Here is a 16552-nt window from a genome sequence, read left to right as displayed (position 1 = left end):
ACACAAACCCTACACAAACCCTACACAAACCCTACACAAACCCTACACAAACCCTACACAAACCCTACACAAACCCTACACAAACCCTACACAAACCCTACACAAACCCTACACAAACCCTACACCCTGCTCTTTCTACCAGCTTAACCCTTACACTTACCCAAAGCGCTTGCTTCCAACGCCAAAAGCGCTTAAAAAAACACAAACGTGTACAAGTGAAAAGTACAAGTTTCAAGCCCAAGTACAAGTTAAAAGCACTAGTTAGAAGCACTAGTCTAAAGTACAAGTTAAAAGCACTAGTCTAAAGTACAAGTTAAAAGCACAGAAAACAAGTTAAAAGTACACGAAACGAGTTAAAAGTACAAGTTTGAGACACAAAACAAAAACACAAGCTAAGAGCACAAGTTCAGAGCACAAGCTAAAAGCACAAGTTAAAAGCACAAAACACAAGTTAAAAGTACAAGTTTGAAGCACAGAATAATTAAAGCACCATTTAAGAGCACAAAGTACAGGCACCAGTTAAAAGCACAAGTTAAAAGTACAAAAAACAGGTTAAAAGTACAAGTTTGGAGTACAAGTTTGAAGTACAAGATAAAGGCACAAGTTAAACGCATAAAAAACAGATTAAAAGTACAGGCCTGAGGCACAAGTTAAAAGCGCAAGATAAAAGCATAAGTTAAGAGTACAAAGTACAAGCACAAGTTATAAGCACAAGTTGAAAGCGCACTAAAAACAATTTAAAAGTACAAGCACAAGTTAAAAGCACAAAAAACAAGTTAAAAGTACAAGTTTGGAGTACAAGATAGAGACACAAGTTAAAAGCACAGGTTAAAAGTACAAAGAACAAGTTAAAAGTACAAAGAACAAGTTAAAAGTACAAGTTTAAAGAGTTAAAAGTACAAGTTTAAAGAGTTAAAACATAATTCCAAAGTACAAAGCAGAAGAACTTGTATGGTACAAAGTACAGTGTCAAATCCTCAATTATATATTAGAGTACAAAGTACAGGTGTACACTCAAACCCGGAGAGTACGCTTTAGAACCACCAGTTAGATGTAGTATTTACGCATAGAAGGTAACCATTAAAGCCTTGTATAAACAGGTAGGGAAAGAGTAGAAAGAAAACTCATACAAAAGTTGAGAAAAACAAAGCTGACAAATATGTTAAAACGAAGGCTTACACAAAGCCGAAAAAAATTGAAAAAGAGGCCGATCAAGTTTAAGAGTAGAGCACGTGTGAAGACAAAAAAACAGAGTCGACAGAGCATTATTGGTTGTTTTACAAACCAATTTCCAAGACTTTAAGAGTAGAGCACGTGTGAAGACAAAAAAACAGAGTCGACAGAGCATTATTGGTTGTTTTACAAACCAATTTCCAAGACTTTTGGTAAAAAATGAATTTAATTCTCTTATGGTGTAAAGTGTGTTTACGTAAGGCCTGATGTAATTTACAATAATATTTGCGAAAATCAATTTAATTCTCTTAAGATCTCAGACACACAAACCCCTCGACTTTTAATGTCAGGTGATAAATTTTTGAATGGATGACTAACCAAAGTCCGCTTACATGCCAAACCCGGGGGCTCGTAGAGGCACCCCATACAAAAAGCGCGACATACAACAAACCCGGCCAAAATCATGGCAAATCAATTCTAATTCAAAAAATAAAAACATTTGCCGTATAATCCAAGCTCAATAAACCCGCCATACTATTCAAAAATCTGCAGAAAGGGCTGGAAAGTGCAAATCCCGGATTCCCACTTGCGCCATGTGGGAATCGAAGGCAAGCGGCGCAATGTCTTAACCGCGAGTCCCATAGACACCAAGTGGGAATACCGGAGTTTCCGGCATTCCGACATGCTCTGATACTGTGTGTCCGCTTACATGCCAAACCCGGGGGCTCGTAGAGGCGCTTACATGCCAAACCCGGGGGCTCGTAGAGGCGCTTACAAGGCCAAAGCCAAACCCGGGGGCTCGTAGAGGCAGCCCATCCAAAACAGCGCTCTACGCTCAAGCGGCACAAAATGATCGCAAATCGACTCTAATTCAAAAACTAAAATAATCTGCAAATAATAAGAGGTCGATAATACCGCTAGGCAGTCTAAAAATCTGCAGAAAGGGCTGGAAAGTGGAAATCCCCGGATTCCCACTTGCGCCATGTGGGAATCGAAGGCAAGCGGCGCAAACCTTAAGCGCGAGTCCCATAGAAAGCAAGTGGGAATACGGGATTTTCCGGCATTCCGGCATGCTCTGATACTGTGTAAAAAGACTACTGTTCAGGCTAATACCCCAACATCCGATGTGAGAAGTGGTCTACCCCTCCCCGTTTCTGTCTTATACCCATTGTACAGAATACCCTTGCTGAAGTCATCTCATCGCACCACATGTTGGTATATGCCTCAAGAAGTAACCCACCTGTCTGTCTGCACCACCACCTTCCCTGCTGTACGGTCGCCTATGGACGTTAAAACCGATGGCCTCTGCAATGTACTGGCTCGGAATACCCTCTCTTTTTTTTCTGTGAAATAGGGTTATCTTTGATCCCGCCAAATACCAAAAAAAAGAAACAATCACCTAATCGCGCAGAGCTGGAGGCGAATCACTCACTGGGCTCTGTCGCTTGATTCTCCCGCGCGTATATCACGCTTTTCAAGTCCTCGTCGGACCCTTTTCCAAGTCTTTTCAGTTTCGTTTTTGCTTTTCATCAATATTATCTACAACGGGTTGTCACTAGGGATCATCTCTGAACCGCATTTGATTGCTAGTGTCTACCTTTTTTTTTTCAAATCGCTCCTCTCCTGTAGATAACACCTCGTAGATCCCATGACGCACTAGCACTTCCTCAGTACTTCTCTATCATCTATTCAGTATCATTCCCACTCATTCGACATTCAGCCCAAGCGCGCCCACTCTTCTCTCAAACCCAAGAGGAGTATCTCATACTCGCCAAACGCGTAGAACTGCACGCTCTTCAATCAATTGAACCGCTTCAATACCTAACTGCGCCGCTTTGTTTTCTTTGTACTATGTTTCTGTACCCTTGGTCTTCTTTGGCTCTGGCTTGATATGCGTCGCTCTTTTGGTTCCGTATTATTTCTCTACCTCGACGCTGACACTGACGCTGCCCACCTGCACCACCCACCCAAATCTTGCGTCCGCTCGCTTCAAGACCTTACTGCGCTTACTATAGTACTATATGCGGGACTCGAGCCACGGAACCCGAGGAAGAGGGCGTGTCCAGTCTCGACAAGAGAATCTCCTACTGCTGGCGCTGCATCTGCTGAATCTGCTCGATGAAGCGGATCGTCATATTCATAGTAGGGGACCCGTCATTAGAAAACTCGGAGAGGACCAGTGCGGCAGGGATCGCACCCAAAGCGGGTTCGGGACCAAGCTGGTCGGTAATGCGATGGGGGTGGTCTCCGGGGCGGTGAGTTTGGCCGTGGATACGGGAGGAGCCATTTCGAGTGAATTCTTCTCGATCAAACGGATAGAAGGATTTTAATTGCGACTTCACGACTTCACTACGTCTACGAAGCTTCTGTCGTATTGATATATTAATACTACGAATGATGATAATAATAATAATAATACTTGATATTTGATAGGAGTAATAAACTAGAAAAAGGGCAGTAACAGTCATAACAGTAGGCAGTTACAGTTATGACCAAGAAGAAAAAGGATGAAGAAAAATGATGATGATCAGCAGAGAAGAAATACCGAACTAGAGCAGTAGTTCGGTTTCAGCAGAGTATTCGTGATTGATTTCCCACAAGCAGAGCAGTGCTTTGGGAAATCAGCACGTAAAGCAGTAGCAGAGGCGAGGCACCATGACAGATGGTGAAAATCAGACCGACGGCAGACAGACAGTAGAAAGAGACTCGATATCGGGTATGTGTTCTCGATCTTCTCCTTGTTCCTCAGATTCCTGGTCGTGTGGGGTGTTGCGTAGATTGGTATTTCTATCATCCTCCACTAGTGTAGCGTTGCACATAGTGTTTCAGGTAGCATGATATGCAGTGCTGTATGCAAGTATAGCCAAACATGTATGCGATGTTGTATGCGATGATGTGTCCAAAGTGATATGCGATGATGTGTCCAAAGGTGTATGCGAATGCGGTGTTTTATGCGAATGCGATGTCGTATGCAATGGGGTATGAAATGGGGTATGCGATGTGTCCAAAGTTGTATGCAAATGTGATGTTTTGTATGCGATGTGGTATCCAAAGTGATATGCGATGTGGTATGTGATGTGGTTGTGTCCAAAGTGGTATGCGATGTTGTGTCCAAAGTTGTATGCGAATGCAATGTTGTGTCCAGAGTTGTATGCGAGTGCGGTGTTGTATGCAATGTCGTATGCAATGTTGTGTCCAAGTGATATGCAGTGTTATATGCGATGTTGTATGCGGTGATGTGTCCAAAGTTGATGTTGTATGCGATGCTGTATGCGATGTTGTATGCAAATGCAGTGGTATATGCAATGTTGTATGCGAATGCGAAGGTCCAAAAGCGGATGCTTCTGAAATGAAATGTGCGTGGAATTAGTAGTAATACCCTCATCCCACCACTGAAGCCGCTTTACCACGGAATGGTAGACTCGTCAACCAAAAAGATAGACAAGCACGGCTCCATGTCAGAAATCTGATAGTGCGAACCATCGGCTCCGTCAAGGACTTGCTCGTAATCGGGAAAGTACCAGTCGGAGGGACAGTTCGTATGAATCGAGCTATCGCCCTCCCCCCTATATTCGATCTCATCGGGGATCGCAGGGGAGTAGTCCATCTCATAATCCACTTCATCGTCGTGGGACACAACCTCCTCCGTGCCGTATTGAGAGAAGGGCTCGGGCTTCTCCAGGACTGTGTCAGGCGAAGGCACCGAAGAGGCTGGCGATGAGGCTGGGAGAGACGGGCTAGAGAAGGGCGATAGCTCCAAAGAAGAAGACTCAGTAGCCGGGCTACTGTCCTTCATACTCGACTATCACAGATATCAGTATCATTCAACGGAAAACAGCAGCAGGGGTTTATTCTCACGATAGCAAGCTCTGTAGTCAGCGTAAGTGAAGGTCGCGCATCGATATGGCTCGCACCACCGGTCGTGGGTGCGGCCGCGGCGATAGACTTCTCTTGCTCTAGCTCTCTGTCGTGCGTTTCAAACTAATGTCATCTTGTCAGCTGAGATTCGTTTTCGAAAAGTAGGCTGGAGGACTTACCGTCTCGTCTGAAAAAATACCCTGCACGGTCTGCAGACTCTGCTCTCTCTGCTGAGAATCATCATAAAAATATGGAATAGAAGAAAAAAGGAAAAAAGAAACCATAATAACAAAAAACTGCCCAAACACACGCCAATTAGCCTGCAAAAGCACCAAAAGTTCAGAGAGCTGCCTATCTCCCATGTTGAACCGGTACTTCACAGTCAAATAATAAACCAACCAAACAAACCGCCAAAGAGTATAAAGGGTAGACCCGTTGGTGACGATGAAAGTGTGCACCGCGGTAGTCGCAATGCGGACGAGCTGGAAGGATCTCTGGAGACCGCGTGCGAGTCCTGCCAGCAGAATAATGATCACCACAAGAACAGCTTTGAAGCTGAGATCCACAAAACCGGAAAGACTGGAAACCATGGAAATAGCGACGGCTTTGGAAACTCTTCCTCCACGTACGCAAAGACTGCCCAGCGCAGTGACATACGAGATAACGATAGAGGAAAAGGAAGCGGGGGGAGGCCGGTAGATCACAAGGGATCTACAGTCAAGCGCGGCCTGTTTTTTCTGCTTTCTTAATTCAAGCTGATAGCGAAACTCTCCTTGGAATGAGATGAATATAGCGAGAATAATCCCCCAAGCAAATGAGACTGTCTGACCCGTATATCGTAGAACGGTGGGTGCCAAGTGCGCCAAAAAAGCCAGGGCGGCAACGGAGTAAACAAATCCGAAAGCGATGATCTCGCAGCACGCATATCGCGCGTGCATAATAAGAGCGGATGCTCTGTTAGCGATCCGGAATCGCAAGGAGAGATGAACTGGTGCGGGCAGGGAAAGCAAGCCTTGCTTCACCGTCAGTGCTCGGTAGAGCACAAAACCGCGGTCTCGGACCGGCTCTGGCGAAGACAGGAAAACGGCTTCGAAGGTGCTCTGTCTGTAGAGCACAAGCTGGCGGTCAGATACCGGTTCGGGTGCCGGAAGAAGCGCGAGCGGAGCCTGTCTTGACGAAGAGCGATAAAGCACGAGGGCAGACAACTCTGGCGGCGCCAGCAGATCAAGAGGACCTCGAACAGATAGGGCAAGCTCGCGGCTGATGGACGGCCTGAACGGAGACTGGAGAACAAGGAGGACCCAATCAGGAAGTACCATTCGACGGAATACAGGCGCAGGGCTGTCCAAGTGGTAGGCTTCATGTCGCAATACCAGCTGCATACCGGTCGAGACCGTTGCAGAGCCAGCAAGGTGATCCTCCTGGATGGCTTCAGATGGTCCATCGACGATTGGTTCCTGTAAGATAATCAGTATCGCTTCTGGCGTGGGAAAAGAGAGAGACTAAAATAAGCTTACCGGCTCATCGGCCTTCTCGGGCACAATAGGCTCGCTAGCCTTTTGGGAAGGGCCGTCCGCCACGTTCTACCAGATCCCAGACAAAACCGATCTGCTAGAGGCACGAGAACGGTAGAACTTGGAGTGGAGAAATTTAGGATCGGGGACCGTAGCTTGCAATGCTTCGAACTTCTGGACGAGCAACTGGACGGGATCGATCGGGAGTTGAGAGAGCAAATCAAACTCTGGCTGAGCTGTAGAGTCTTCCTTCGTCGTAGTCGCGGCAATGCTGCTCTTGATCTCGCCATAGTTCTTCTTCTTGCGCTCAGAAGACTTGAGCTGGTGACGGACTTTGATCTCAGCCGGCTGTCACTCTGCTGTGGCGGCGCGGTGAGTCTGAGCGCTGTGCGGCGCCTTGCACGCGAAGTAGTCGAGAGGCTCGGTGCAGATGCCCGCAAAGCTCGAGAAGCGATAGAAGCGGCGAACGGGAGCAGATGGACGATTAGGAGCACGGACGGATCTATGTTTCTGGATGAGTATCTCAGAGGATGTATCGTTCTCTTGCGTCAAAGCAGAGGAGCTGCGCGCTGGCTGCTCAGACTCTGTTTCGGGGCCGCGAAGAAATGACACGATGGCTGGATCCGAATATACGCCGTTACCACGGTTCTTGACGACGTCTAGAGTTCCGTGATCGATGCTCGATTTGGGCTTGATCAAATCGAGAATGAGACGACCGGCTGCTTGTCCGGGGGTGAGTCTGGGAGGCTGAATCAGATCCAGGATACGACGACCGGCCGCCTGCCCAGGAGTGAGAGCTTGCGTGCCGTTTCCGAGGCACGCGTCGCGAGTCAATGAATGGTGACCGATCATTGCCAGGATGATCTTGCGAGCTGTAAGAGCACGGCTGCCGTTCTCAGGGGACGGCTGTCTGACGGGAAAATCAGCGGAGGGCGGCGTGGCAGTAGCGAGCGTCGCGGGCTCAAGCTCTGCAGGGTCGTCGTTCTCGTTGGCAGACTGCTCCGATGGGGAGCTGAGATCGTCAGAGCCAGTCGCATTATGAGGCTCGGCTTCGGCTTGAGTAATCGGCCGAGTAGAGTCGATCGTCTCAAGATTGTCGGAATGGCCGACGTAGGTGCTGCCGTAGCTAGCACGGTATTCGTTGCTGATAGTGGGCTCGGACGCGTCAGGTTGACCGGTGGTTTCCTCGGAGATACTGTCGTCGGTAAGTACCTCGAAAGATGACGTAGGAAAGTCGTGGTCGGCGTAGGTGCTGTCGTAGTAGTCCGAGTCAACTTCAGCGTTGGGGACTGTAGAGGAGGGGAAGGAGACGTTGCTGTCGTGCATGAACTGAAACTCCAGGCGTTGAGGAGTTTGCAGAACGTTGAAATACACAGAGCCAGCGACGTCCTGGGGATCGGTGGAGAAGGAAAGGTTGAAGTTGGTGGGGGTAAGCTTGAATCTGAATCTCATGGTGGCCAGCTATTCAGAATATACTCGGATTCGGGAACCGCTCTTTCAATAATCTGTATAGGTAAAACGAGGGGGCGGCGATGAGAGGCAAAGGGAAGCTTGGAAGGTTGTTTGTAAGTTGGATTGCAGTAGAGCTAGACTTCAAGGTTTGGAGCAAACGGTGAAGGGAAGACACTGTACGGCGGTGAGGAGAGGAGAGGAAGAGAGGCGATGGGTGGACGAGGGCTAATAATGTGTCTCCCAGGCCGATTCGCAATGAGCGAATGCTGTTGTTTATCCCATGATCTCTGATCCCACGCTTCATTTTCTGATTTTTTTTAGGTTTGTTAGGTAGCTCTTTTATATATTAGTCTATTACTTTATTATTTTTATTCACAGAAGTCCAGGAAGACAGAAGAATGCAGTTTATGTGTTCAATCGCGATTGATAGTCCCCGAGGACTCTCAGAAGCGAGTGTGCGGCTCATTTGTTTGTCGCAGGAGCCGTTCTTCGATCACGTGTGGTTGGGTTTGTGCATCTGCAGTGGCAGTGCGGGAATCAGTGGAGGTCACTACTATTTATTTATATAGAACAGACAGAGAGAGTTACACAAAACCCTACTACTACTACTACTACTACTACTACCTACCACTACCCTCTACTACCACCTACCACTACCTGCCTAACGAACATGCAAGCGAGCAGATCAGAAATATTAACGGCCCGGACGAGTACGAGTGAACAAGAACCGAACATAGGTCTTCATACACCTACTACCTACTCTACTACTACTACTACTACTACTACTACTACTAGTGGTAGTAATGGCTTATGGATAACGATGCTTTGCATCAATCATAAGTCTTAAGTTTCGAGAAGGTAGAAGATGTTCGATCCAGTGCTGCTCGGTCGAGGTGTGGTGGAACAGAGGCTACTGGATAGATGTTAAGAGCCGTTCAGGCTAGACTACCTACTACTACCTGTACTACTACTACTACTACTAATATCATACAATACATACATACCATACCCTTGAGCGTTAGGATCGGCAAGGCAAAATCATCAAGAGATCAAATGCACGACTGCAGATTGTGTTTTTTTAGAACCCTAGACAAACTATTCCTTAAATGCGTGCCCTAGAGTTGCGGCCCTGTGCGCGATTACTTCGCCAGTCCGGAGTAAATTCCGACAGGCCCGCACCGCAGCCTGCGGCTGCCCTCCCAAAAATTCATTCATTCTACCAGGTTATCGAACCTAACGGTGTTTGCTTCGGCTATCCTACTACTACTGCTACTACTGCTATTACTAATATTACCATTGAGCTACGGAGTTATTCATAGTAAGATCGAATATATACCGAAGAACTGGTGCCACTACGACGACAAGGTGCCGCAATTGCGGTGCAAAAATCGTGGAACCGACGCATCTCTTTTAGCGGTCACTGGCTAACGTTGAGAAAGGCTTATTTCTGAGAATCCCCCTGCCAGGACAATCTGAGCTAATAGCATCATCCATATAGAATTCTGATTATTACTACTACTAAACCAATAAATAGACCGCTCTCCTCGTCAACGATCATCTCAAGCAACGGCGTTTATCTCTGACGCACTCTCAAAGCAATGATTCAAAATGAGGGTGCATGTATCGTCGGTATAGAATTCGATTGTGTGCTCGTTCTTCACTTGTGGCCTTATCTCATCATAGCACAGATGTCGTCATTTTCCAATTTCCTTAGACAAGACTTTGGACTAAAGATTTTACTGGAGTTTTGGCTCGCTGTCTGCACATTCTGTCTTGAGATTGAGGTTTTGAGCAGCTGAAATGACTAGCCGCTTCTCCACTTCATCATTAGGCTCGATAGCTTCATTGATTGCGCCTTATTGCGCCTTATTGAGCATGAGTTTGGAGAAATCGAATACGGGCGTTGCGGTATCTTCATGATCATCATCATATTTGTGATTTAATATTTGACTCAATACTGAGATACATTCAAGCTTAGCCAAGAGATCTTGGCGAGCGTTGGTCTTAGGTCCAACAAGTTTTGCTCGTAGATGCAGGTTCAAATCATTGCACCGCGCTGGCGCTGTTGGCTCCATTGGACTGCGGAAGCAAAGCCGGTCTTCGACATCACCTCAGGCCTAGTAACATCCCCGACCGGCTGACCACAATGCAAACATCATATTACAACGTCAAAAGCCGTGATGACCTCGAATATCACTGCATATGAAGCGGACAAATTGCAGAACTCCGCGCGGGAATAAGCTTATAAGCATCGCAGAGCCGAGGGCAAAGAAAGCTTACCCCGGAAAATCAGGGGTACGAAAACAAGCCGCGTGCATGAGAAACTCTAAATTTTACCAAACGCCCGCTCGTACGGAGTTCGTTCAGATTATGCTCCCTCCATATCAATCGGCCGCACCGATAACGGACGCTACCGCAGCCGTATCCCGGTATCTCGGTTTCAGCGGAGCACATGATATTTGAACCGCTATTCATCATCCAGTGGAGCTAACATGTAGACCCACAGTGGCGGGTCGGCCACCAACAAAGCGATTCTGGAGGTGCTACAACGCATATATATCACCCAGCTACCCCGGCAGAACATGATGCTGTCGCATATTCAGCTGGCGCACCTAATATTTACTGTGCTACACAAGCTGGTATACTCAGTTCTTTACTTTTGTTCAGCATTTGTGATACTTATTCGATGTTTGTCTGACCATCTGATTTTGATGTTAATTGAAAGATATGATTAACTAACATTGGACTTACAGCAATTGATGACTTTGACTGAGAAGGAAGATACCTCTGGTGTCGTAGTGACCACAGAGTTTCTGCCTGACCATGGACTATACGACGACATTCGAGAGAAGAAAGTCGATGTCGTTGTTACGGAAACCGAGGGTCTTATGATTCATAGCTATGAGCATATCATTGAACGTATCAAAAGCTCTGGTGATATGGACGATTTGCTCTCTGAGGACGCGGACTTCGTCATTGAAAAGTTGCAGAGTATGGATCCTGCTGAGGCTTTGGAGGTTCTTGCAGCTGCGATCGACTACCACTCGAATGATATCAACTTTCCAGCAGCGACCATGGCCAAGATTCAACGTCTGGTACAGGGTGTTGAGGCTTATGATGAGGGCGAGGTTGTGTATGATCTTGACATCCGCCTGGAGGCTAGCATGATCAAATACTACTCTCCTTACCCGGAAGTACGATCTGTTGTTGGCCCTCTTGATGATCCTACGATTCCTGTGGAGACCTTCCGAGTTTATCTGGTCGCCATGGTCTGGGTCGTCATTGGTGCCTTTGTCAATCAGATCATGACCTATCGTCGTCCATCAATTTCTCTCTCGTCGCAGGTTATCCAGATTTTGATCTTTCCGTGTGGCCGTTTCATGCAGTATGTGCTACCGAAGAAGAAGATCGGATTCGGAAGATATAAAGTCGATCTAAATCCCGGACCTTGGTCTTTCAAGGAGCAGGTATTCTGCAGTATTATCGTCAACTGTGAGTCTCTTTGTCGCTTCATCTTCAGACCTAGATGTATTTTTGGGTGTGTTGTTACACTTATACTAATCACTGCTTATCTAGGTGCCGCCACTGCGAGTATCTTCAACAGCTACATGCCCACTATGCGTCTCGAAATGTTCTACAATCAGTCTTGGATGAACTACTCGTACTCGGTTCTTATGGGATTGGCTGTTCAGTTTTTTGGATTTGGGATGAGTGGTTGCTTGAGACGATGGGCAATCTATCCAACAAAGGCTGTTTGGCCTACTGTCCTCCCTGTGTTGCAGCTTAATAGGACACTTCTGATTCCGGAAACCAAAAGGAATATCAACGGTTGGACTATCAGCAAGTACAGATTATTCTATATCTTGCTCTTGTGCTCGCTGGTATATCTGTTTCTCCCGGACTTTCTCTTCAAGGCATTGAGCACTTTTAATTGGATGACTTGGATTGCTCCAAACAACAAGAATCTAGCCTACGTCACAGGCTCCTTGATTGGCGTTGGTTTCAATCCTATTCCGACATTTGACTGGTCTGTCGTCAATTATTCCAGGCCTCTTGTTGTCCCTTTCTTTTCGACAGCAAACCCATTTTTTGGCTCCGTGCTAGGAGGCTTGATTGTACTCATCTGTTACTACACCAATTACAAGTACTCGGCATATCTTCCGCCGAATACAAGCACCGTTTACGACCGATTTGGAAACTCTTACAACACGTCACGGATTTTGACTGTTGACCAGCAATTCAACGTTACCGCATACAGGGACTACTCGCCTCCTTACATCTCTGCGGGCCAGAACATGTATCAAGCTACTGCTTATACTATATACACATTTGCGTTTGTGTATGTCTTTGCCAGTGAGTGGCATACTATGGTTGAGGCCCTCAAAGGTTTCTATCATGGACTGAGATATCGAACTGGATCAAACTACGACCGATACTCTGATCCCATGTCCACGCATATGAGAAACTATAAGGAAGTTCCTGACTGGTGGTATCTGGCGTTGCTAATTGCTTCAATCGGGGTTGGTATTGCAGCGGTAGGAGCGCCGGCGTTCCCCACACAGACCCCGGTTTATGTTGTTGTCGTTGCGGTTGTAGTAGCTGTTGGCCTACTTATTCCGTTCATTGTTCTTTACTCTACTACCGGATACTTCATGTCTATCAATAATTTGGGAACCATTCTTGGAGGATATCTACAACCTGGAAACGGACTCGCTTGTATTTACACCCGTACTTTTGCGTTTGGTGTAGATGAGCAATCGGAGTTAGTTGTTGGGGATCTGAAGATGGCACACTATGCTAAAATTCCTCCGCGTGCTGTCTTCCGAGGTCAGTTCATTGGCACTTTGATCATGATCTTTGTGACATCTGGTGTGGTTGAGATTCTGGTCGGCATGGAAGACTTTTGCAGCTTTCAGAACAAATCAAAGTTCGTCTGTACGTTTGCACACACTCTTTATGCCGACTCCCTTTTGATGGGCGTTATTGGCCCCGCTAGAACATTTGGGGAGCTTTACCCGATGTTCAAATGGGCTTTTCTTATCGGTGCGTGTATGGCACCGCCAGTGTTTTTGATACGCAAGCGTTTTTTGCGATATCTCAGATTCTTCCATCCTGTCCTCTTCATGGGCGGACTTCTACGGTGAGTTTTTTCATATTCGAAGGCTATGTCATCCTTTGTACTGCTACTTCACTGCTGACTAACGTTGTATCAGATATGGATCTACCTACAACCTATCTTACTATCTTCCGGGTTTCTACGCGTCTACTGCTTTTATGTGGTACGCCAAAACGCGCTATCTGGCTTGGTGGTCAAAGTACAACTACATCATATCTTCAGGTATGGCTGCTGGTGTAGCTTTCGGTTCTATTTTGATCTTTCTCGCGCTACAGCTTCACCCTGTGAAGCTCGAATGGTGGGGAAATACCGTCCAAGATGCAGGCATTGACGGAGACGGTTCTGTTCCTTTGATGGATTTGCCGGAGCAGGGATGGTTTGGTCTTCCTCCCGGATCGTGGCAGTAGGTTTTTGTTGCTGAAGGGTTATAATACAGAGGGATGATTACATGCAAGATGTGGCATGCTCTGGATGGTTATGGACTAGTTGAGATCTGTGTGTGCAGAGTGGATGATGAAGTGAATGCGGCGGGTGGAGGCTTTAAATTGTTAGAAGCGCAATATAATCACTAAAGACATGATAATTACGAGACCTGCGGTACAGTGTCAATATACTCAAAACAGTCAAGTCAAACGACGATGGATAGCGTTGATGAAACTTATATCGAGATGTTATATAAGCGATTGGACGCGAGTCGGGAACAATGCGGTTTGACAGCTGACACGAGTTTGTGTAGGTCTTGAATGATTAGCCGTACCCCGCATTGTTTACCCCGCGTTTCCCTGGGAGCCGCTCGATCACCGTCACTCAAACACATTTCGTCCATTTGATCCTGTCTTTCTTTAATTTTTTCCTATATTTTATTATATCTGCATGATGATAGCCACGACGACAACGACGACGACTGAAACGGCGATCGGAATTGACCCACATAAAGATCATCGTGAGCGAACTATCGGTGCCTGCCTTTGCAGACGAGACCCTGAGCGTGACCTGGTCTCCACAACTCAACTGAACTGAAGACCAAAGTATCGGGCGTGATCTTTGGATGAGAGTAACTCTGAAGTTTTGCCTTTTAGTCCATCGACCCTGACACCATGGGTTTATTCAGAATAACGTGGATTGCATATATAGCCTTCGCGAACGATAAAACAAAGATTCCAGTGGTCATAATGGATGAACACCTACTGGCTGGATGGCGACAGTTTTATGTGGTTCTGGCTTCTATTGTTTGGCTATTAACACGCTTCTGCCAAACCCTACTTGGCGCTTTGACGGCACAACAGTATTTCCGTACCAGCCCTTCTTTTGTGGCCCTCGTTTGGCGTCCAAATTCTGATCTTACCCACTTTCTTCTTTCCGATGAGCTTGCTTCCCCGCATCAATCCAAGACTGAATTGTTTGGAGAGACGGCTGATGATGTCTATGGAAAGCTTTTTATAAAGGCATGGCATGTCCGCCAGGGTTGGCATGCCTTTGTTGATTGCTCATCAGCTTATCTGTTTCAAACATAAGGAGCAACATGCCGTTCGGAATCCTCGAAGACAACCATTTGGACATTGTTCCAGGAACTGGTATGTATTGCTGCTGCTCAATATGATCTAGTTGCTTGGTCTAACTGTATGTGCATAGCCAACCTCAATGATCAGGAGGATGCCGCGACGATCTACGCCCATCTACCACCTAGCTTGCTCAAGCATGGCAAGGGAAGATTCTCTCACGTCGTCCTAGTGCCTCAGCCGTCTGATTCCCCAAACGATCCGCTCAACGTAAGTTGTCATTTGATTTGAGGTCTGATACAGAAACAAATTCTAAAACCATCTTCAGTGGCCGCAATGGAAAAAGGAGTGCATCCTTTTGATCGTGGGTTTCTCTGCCGCCGTTGTTGGAGCTTACGGACCTATGCTCTCGCCTGGATTCGTCGTTATTGCCGAAGATTTCGGAATCTCCGTCAATTCCATGTCGCAAACTACTTCGTGGCTCACGCTCACTATCGGACTCGCTCTCGTCATCATCAACCCTCTTGCAAAGGCCTATGGAAAGCGTCCAATGTACATCTTCGCCATCACCTTGATGTTTACGAGCTGTATCTGGGGAGGAGCCTCTACTAGCTTCAACTCTCTTTTGGGCAGCAGAATTTATGCTGGATTTGGGATGGCTCCTTATGAAGTTCTAGTGCAGTGTACTCTCAATGACATGTACTTTGTCCACGAGAAGGCGACCCGCGTCGCAGTGTGGAATCTTTTCCTACTCTGCGGTATTTCAGGTGGAGGTCTTGTCGCTGGTTACATTATTCAAAATATGCACTGGAAGTGGACTTTCTGGTTCTGTGCTATATTTTTCGGTGTACTCATGTTTTTCGTGTTCTTTTTTGTGCCCGAAACAACATTTATCCGCCCACCTTTGGACATTATTCCGGATCAGCTCAACCTTGAGGAAAAGAAGGAGGCTCTGCAGATTGAAGACACCCATGCTACCTCTGATAAAGAGGATGCGGAGTTTGACGCGGAGCGCGAGGCTGTCCACCCTGTGCATTGGGGTTCCGATGACCCGAAGAAAAGCTTTACTGCTTCTCTTGCCGTCTACACTGGTCGCTACTCAGCTGCTCCTCTCTGGAGAATCATCTGCCGTACTCTGATTGTCTTCTTCTACCCTGCCGTCTTCTGGGCTTTCTTGGTCATCGGTACTACGACCACCTGGATTGTTGTCTTCAGCGTTGTCAATGCGTCCATCTTCACCGCCCCACCCTATAACTTCTCTGTCAGCCAGACTGGTCTTATTGGAATCTCGCCTTTCGTTCTGGTCATTATCGGAGAGCTCGCAGCTGGTCCCCTCAACGATTACTTGTGCGTCTACTTGGCTAAAAAGAACAAGGGTATCTATGAGTCGGAGTTCCGCCTGGTCTTGATCATCCCTGTGATGATTTTGGGAGCTTGCGGGTTTTTCGGATTCGGCGCTTGCGTACACTACCAGACACACTGGATGGGCCCTGTCTTCACTTACGGCCTCGCCAATATGAGCATGGCTGTTGCGTCCGGTTGCGTTTTTGGCTACGTGATGGATTCACATCCGAAACTCTCTGAGGAAGCGTTTGTCGCTATCAATCTACGCAACGTACTTACCTTCGGCTTGACCTACTTTGTCAACGACTGGCTGGAGAAAGATGGCGCTCTTAAGGTGTTTTGTATCTTGGGCATGCTGTTTGTATTGTCGTGCTTGAGTACCATTCCGTTGTGGATCTTTGGAAAGCGCGCGCGGAGCTTTATCGCTCGTAATAAGTTCCTCAACGATTTCATGAATGACGAGTGAATCTGTGTAGGGTTTGTTTCTAATTCTGTCCTTGATATTATCAAATTAATAATTGTCGCTTTTATAAGAAGTAATGTAATGGTAGAGTCTAGTGACACTAGTCAAGGAACTCGCGGTATCCGTAGTTGAC

The 16552-nt window shown here is 46.8% G+C and overlaps 5 protein-coding genes across 5 annotated transcripts; 2 read left to right on the top strand and 3 right to left on the bottom strand.

Moving 5' to 3' along the window:
- Positions 1–411: 411 nt before the first annotated feature.
- On the bottom strand, positions 412–817 carry BZA70DRAFT_285238 (uncharacterized protein). Its single transcript, XM_064913695.1, has one exon. It carries the CDS (start codon positions 612–614, stop codon positions 432–434), a length of 183 nt encoding a protein of 60 aa, XP_064765906.1. The 5' UTR covers positions 615–817; the 3' UTR covers positions 412–431.
- Positions 818–866: 49 nt separating this feature from the next.
- Positions 867–1512, bottom strand: BZA70DRAFT_285237 (uncharacterized protein). Its single transcript, XM_064913694.1, has 2 exons — positions 1383–1512; positions 867–1299 (listed from the first exon to the last, which is right to left on the bottom strand). Exon 2 carries the CDS (start codon positions 1264–1266, stop codon positions 1081–1083), a length of 186 nt encoding a protein of 61 aa, XP_064765905.1. The 5' UTR covers positions 1267–1299; positions 1383–1512; the 3' UTR covers positions 867–1080.
- A 3064-nt stretch (positions 1513–4576) lies between these two features.
- On the bottom strand, positions 4577–7997 carry BZA70DRAFT_269803 (uncharacterized protein; the record flags this gene model as incomplete). The annotated part of the gene is made up of 6 exons (XM_064911237.1): positions 4577–4975; positions 5032–5154; positions 5211–6488; positions 6549–6614; positions 6636–6866; positions 7014–7997. The coding sequence occupies 6 exons, from the start codon at positions 7995–7997 to the stop codon at positions 4577–4579; spliced, it is 3081 nt and encodes a 1026-aa protein (XP_064765904.1).
- A 2579-nt stretch (positions 7998–10576) lies between these two features.
- BZA70DRAFT_96305 (OPT oligopeptide transporter protein-domain-containing protein) lies at positions 10577–13646 on the top strand. Its single transcript, XM_064915572.1, has 4 exons — positions 10577–10685; positions 10751–11489; positions 11574–13137; positions 13211–13646. The coding sequence occupies exons 2-4, from the start codon at positions 10757–10759 to the stop codon at positions 13518–13520; spliced, it is 2607 nt and encodes an 868-aa protein (XP_064765903.1). The 5' UTR covers positions 10577–10685; positions 10751–10756; the 3' UTR covers positions 13521–13646.
- A 641-nt stretch (positions 13647–14287) lies between these two features.
- On the top strand, positions 14288–16551 carry BZA70DRAFT_96247 (serine/threonine kinase 16). Its single transcript, XM_064915571.1, has 3 exons — positions 14288–14687; positions 14746–14882; positions 14941–16551. Exons 1-3 carry the CDS (start codon positions 14636–14638, stop codon positions 16420–16422), a joined length of 1671 nt encoding a protein of 556 aa, XP_064765902.1. The 5' UTR covers positions 14288–14635; the 3' UTR covers positions 16423–16551.
- The last annotated feature ends 1 nt before the right edge of the window (position 16552 follows it).

Source organism: Myxozyma melibiosi, assembly GCF_037950935.1.
Source record: "Myxozyma melibiosi strain Phaff 52-87 chromosome Unknown BZA70scaffold_15, whole genome shotgun sequence".
NCBI classification, from domain to species: domain Eukaryota; kingdom Fungi; phylum Ascomycota; class Lipomycetes; order Lipomycetales; family Lipomycetaceae; genus Myxozyma; species Myxozyma melibiosi.
This window is presented reverse-complemented; position numbering and strand designations above follow the sequence as displayed.